The following is a 4890-nucleotide window of genomic DNA, read 5'->3' as shown; positions in this document are numbered from 1 at the left end:
CTATCAAGCAGTTTTCTCGGCCTTGCTCTTTGATCCAAACCAAAGCCTCTTTGGCTGCAAGAACCTCGGCCAAGAATGGGTCGCTAACACCATCGAACCACCCACTCTTCGCTGCAACAAAACTGCCATTATGATCACGTATGACAGCGCCAAAACTAGCCCCAGTCGCGAAGGTAGCCGCATCAACGTTACATTTCGTGGAGTTCCGAGGCGGCGGCGTCCAGACCCCAGCGCTACCGGTGAGTCTGGCTAGTCGATGTGCTGTGGAAAAGGCTGTTGCCCAGGTCTCTTGGAGATATTTCGTTCGTTCGCAAGCCTCCACCACGGATAACGTCTTGTTGTGCCAGACAACCTCATTGCGAAGGCGCCAAGTGGTCCAGAAGACGGCAGCGAGCTTAACAGCCACAACGGTGGGCGAGTTACCAATCATGAAGTCCATGAAACTAAACAGCCATCTCCCTTGCAAAATATTATCCCCTTCCCATACACGTCTCGCAAACACACATTCGCAGAATAGGTGCTCCGTTGTTTCCGTCACGTGGCCGCACATAGGGCAGCCACCTCCAATCCAAACCTTATTTTGTCGCAGATTATCCCAGACTGGTAGCACACCTCTCGCACAATGCCACAAGAAATTCTTCACTGTTGGTGGGATTGGCAGTGCCCACATAGCCTTCCAAGCACGAAAGCCCCCAAGTTCCACACATTGCATATCATTGCGTGTGATGAGTTGATAGCCATGCCTAACTGTATATCTCCCTCGGATGTCTCCCACCCACCTCCATGAATTTAAACTGGTTGTTTACCGAAGTAGCGAGAATCCTTTGCACGTCAGTAGCCAAGAAGAGATCACGAACAACCCCTTCATCCCATCTCCCTTGGTCATCGAGCAAACCCCTGACCCTAGCCTCTTGCAGATGTTCAGCGCACGGGGTATTAAGCGGTGCATTATTCGAATCCGCCAGCCAATTCCAGCCCCATATCTTCGTATCTAACCCATTTCCAATGCGCCGTGCAATGCCCAGCCGTAACACATGTTGTCCGGCCATAATACTCCGCCATATAAAGCTCGGGTTGCCGCCTAGTTGTGCCCCTATAAAATCTATCGAGGGATAGTATTTTGCTTTTAGTAAACGGCTAACCAAAGATGCCGGATGAATTAACAAACGCCAACCTTGTTTGGCCAATAACGCTAAGTTGAACTCATGTAGTTTCTTGAAACCAAGTCCACTCTCCGACTTCGGTATACACATCCGTGACCAACTCAACCAATGTATACCACGGCTCCCCGTACCGTCACCTCCCCACCAGAATTGGTTAAACATTTTTTCTAAAGTGTCACAAACACGTAATGGTAGTAAGAAGGATGACATGGTAAAAATTGGGAGAGCCTGTGCTATGCTTTTGAGTAAAATTTCTTTACTTGCGGGAGACGAAAATTTATGCGTCCACAAGCCCATACGGGCCCGTACATTCTCTTCAATATATTTGAACGTGGCTGTCTTATTCCGCCCCAAGACTGACCGGAGTCCCAGGTACCGCCCTAGGTCATCTGCAGCACGGACCCCCAAACACTCACTAACCAACTCCCTTGCATGTGTTGCCGTGTTAAAGTTGTACACCGCGCTCGACTTCTCATAATTAATGAGTTGCCCTGAAGCCAAACTGTACAGTTCTAAACAGCCGTTAACTTTTAAAGCTTCTTGTTGAGTAGCCCTGAAAAATAGTAAGCTGTTGTCAGCAAAAAAACAGGTGAGTGATAGCCGGGGGCCCCCGGGGCCACCCTCACTCCATGAATATCCCCATGGGCCTCTGCCTGTTGCAAAAGGATTGACAGTCCTTCAGCACATATTATAAATAGGTAATGCGACAACGGGTCCCCTTGGCCGATCCCCCGAGAATGACACACCTGACCCACAGCCTCACCATTTACCAAAACAGCATATTTCACAGTAGCAACACACAACATAATTAAATCTATCAACCCCTATCAAAACCCAACGCCCCCAGTATCCCGCCCAAAAATACCACTCCATTCTGTCGTACGCCTTAGCCATATATAGCTTCAACGCCGCCCACCCCATAGCCCCGCCAGTTTTCCTCCGTAAATAGTGCCCAATCTCACCGGCCACTATAATATTGTCAGTTAAAAGCCTCTCAGGTATAAACGCATTTGCGATTGTGACACTACTTGATCCAAACATCCCTTCAGTCTATTAGCTAATATCTCAACCAATACTTTGTATACAACGTTACAAAGCGCAATCAGGCGCAAATCAGCGACTTTCTCCAGGACATTCTTTTTAGAGATTAGAACAATATTAGACTCATTAAGTCCATGTGGGAAACTCTTAGTTTCCACACATGTAATAATGAAAACGGATAGATCATGGCCTATCACCGACCAGAAATGTTAAAAGAACGCCGGTGACAGCCCGTGCGGCCCCGGTACTTTCTCAGGAGCCATATCAAATAGATCATGGCCTATCACCGGCCAGAAATGTTGAAAGAACGCCGGTGACAGCCCGTCCGGCCCCGGTACTTTCTCAGGAGCCATATCAAATAGAGCGGCTTTAACATCCGTTATTGATTATCGTGAACGGCTGTAACAGATAGGCATTAATTATAATTATTATTAATTTGTATTATTATGTACTAAAACTATTTGGGATGCGTAACTTGTATTGCTCCGTATTCGCAGATAATGCCGGTGTAATATATAGTCAACCCAAAAGTATCATAATCTTATTTTTGCATGAGTTCCATCTTATAGCCTCAATCTCCATATATTCCTTAACAGCTGTTTATGTATTACTGGTCCAATTGGGAAAGAATGCGTTGATTTATGGCCAAGGATTGCCAGTGCAGCTAATGCCATTGTCTGAATGGCTGAACCGCATGAATGCAAAATTTTTGAACTTTACAATAGTTTTGCAGATTTCATTTTAGAACATTATATGCCCTCCTTTGCCAATTAAGTTCTTTTATCAGTTGGTTGAACTAACGTTCTAAATTGTGATTTGTTATTAGTTATTACCTCTAACTCTTAGCAGAAAGTAGTACAAGCTAAGCTAAGCTAGGGCTAAGCTATACAACGTAACCCTATTATTAAGAGGATTCATTCTATGCTTCTAGTTTCATTCCATCTTTCCTTCGCGACTCCTTTGTATCTTTGCACAGTAATCAAACAAGCTGCCGTCGAAGCATCGCCTGATCGCCTCTTTCGACAGCATACCGTCGACGTCTCTGGCCAGCAAGTACAAAATTCCCCACTCCATTTTGGCCGCAACCCAGCCGAAGAGGTCGAATGCGTCGCGATTGCCTTCGGTCATCCACAATACCTCCCACAAGGTGAGCTTGTCCGGGACCGTGCGTGCGTACTTGGTAAAGATATTCTCGAAGTGTGCTGGAAGATACCTCCCCTCTGCATCATAGGTTTCGGAATCGCTCCCGTGCATTGCTTTGTGTATGTTTTGTATGTATATGGGTAGAAAAGGGGAAGGAATCCACCCCTGCACAAGAAGGAAGCTACATGATTATTAAAATTTAGTATGAGAGCCTATAAAAAAAAGTAATTGGCCCGCATACGTGAGAAGATGTTACACATGCTTCAATTATGACCATCATCCTCCAATCACAACGAGATGTATTAAGTATATAATATATAAACATAAATGTGCAATTCAAATTCAAACTATCAACTTAGACATACATTTAGTTGAGATGAAACAGATGCTTCAATTCAATTCTGATGACAACGTAACGAGATTGATGGTTGAATTTATGGAGGATATGATGGACTTACTGGGAGAGTTGCGTAACTCATAGCTAGATGAACGACGGCTGCTATTAAACCGGACAGAATCATATTGAACCCTAGTTGACGAGACGCTGCGCAGTGGGAAGAAGATGAAGATCGATCGAAATTAAAGCTGAACTTTCATACATTAATTATTCAATTGTTACCAGAATAAGTCTCCCATGGATAGATGATTCCATTGTTGTCTAGGTCGAAGAAGGCGACGTGCTGTTGAAGAACACTCATATTGTTATGCTTCCGTCCCGGAGTCCCATTCGGATGCTCGCAGTCCACCGCCACCAATCCCCTCGCCATATCTGAACATCCGATCGAAGAATATAATGAGTGAATTGAATTGATGATATCAGAGACACCGTAGCGGCCAATTCGATCAAATTAAAATCCGGATGGATGAACTTACAGGGCTTAGGAATGGAGGAATCGAGATCGGCATGGACCTTGCGCTCGACGGTGACCGGAGCGCAAGGCGCCTCCGTGGAGAAGGCGGCGTTACGGTCTGTAGCAGTAGCCATAAATCTAAATCTCAGCTATCTCAATTATCGATCTCAATCTGATTTGTGAAGTGATATGGTGATAGGTGCGGGCGCTAGTAGCTAGGTATATGATGATAAGTAGAAGGATAGATTGAGATGGAAGAAGAGTAGGCGGCGGAATTGGAAGTTAGAAGGGGTTTCTTCGTGGCAGGCATGCACAATCGCCTCATTTCTTCAACTGTATGCATCATTCCCTCCGCTGTTCTATTCTTTGCCACGTACATTTATCATCATTTCTTCCTTCCGTGAACTACTTTTATTTCATTTTTCAAACTTCAAATATCAATAAGAGTTAATTCCATTTTCCCTCTTAAATTTATCCACCTTTTAGTCATTTTTATCAAAATATATTCATTTTTTATTTTAGTATTATTGTAACATGATTAATTTCAGCCCTATATTCACAAAATCGTTAAAATTTCATTAAATATAAAGACATTTTCTTTTTAATATAAAGTGCGTTGATCCGTTTATATTTTATGTTTATTTTTTGAAAAATTTCAAAATTGAAAATCGAAATACTCTTGTATTTAGCGT

General features: G+C 43.9%; 1 protein-coding gene across 1 annotated transcript; it reads right to left on the bottom strand.

The window, feature by feature from the left end:
* Nucleotides 1-3001: 3001 nt before the first annotated feature.
* LOC109176510 (peroxygenase-like) lies at nt 3002-4592 on the bottom strand. Its single transcript, XM_019325959.1, has 4 exons — nt 4221-4592; nt 3967-4116; nt 3806-3891; nt 3002-3512 (listed from the first exon to the last, which is right to left on the bottom strand). The coding sequence occupies exons 1-4, from the start codon at nt 4330-4332 to the stop codon at nt 3138-3140; spliced, it is 723 nt and encodes a 240-aa protein (XP_019181504.1). The 5' UTR covers nt 4333-4592; the 3' UTR covers nt 3002-3137.
* Nucleotides 4593-4890: the final 298 nt, after the last annotated feature.

The sequence above is a fragment of the Ipomoea nil genome, unplaced genomic scaffold (genome assembly GCF_001879475.1).
Source record: "Ipomoea nil cultivar Tokyo-kokei standard unplaced genomic scaffold, Asagao_1.1 scaffold0706, whole genome shotgun sequence".
Taxonomy (NCBI): Eukaryota; Viridiplantae; Streptophyta; class Magnoliopsida; order Solanales; family Convolvulaceae; genus Ipomoea; species Ipomoea nil.
This window is presented reverse-complemented; position numbering and strand designations above follow the sequence as displayed.

Excerpts from the sequence above, each read along its gene's own strand:
- LOC109176510 (XM_019325959.1), bottom strand. The coding sequence starts at position 4,332 with ATGGCTACTGCTACAGACCGTAACGCCGCCTTCTCCACGGAGGCGCCT. Across the intron at positions 3,892-3,966 it reads TCCATGGGAGACTTATTCTG|CGTCTCGTCAACTAGGGTTC; the intron begins GTAACAATTGAA and ends CCCACTGCGCAG. Across the intron at positions 3,513-3,805 it reads TGAGTTACGCAACTCTCCCA|GGGTGGATTCCTTCCCCTTT; the intron begins GTAAGTCCATCA and ends CTTCTTGTGCAG.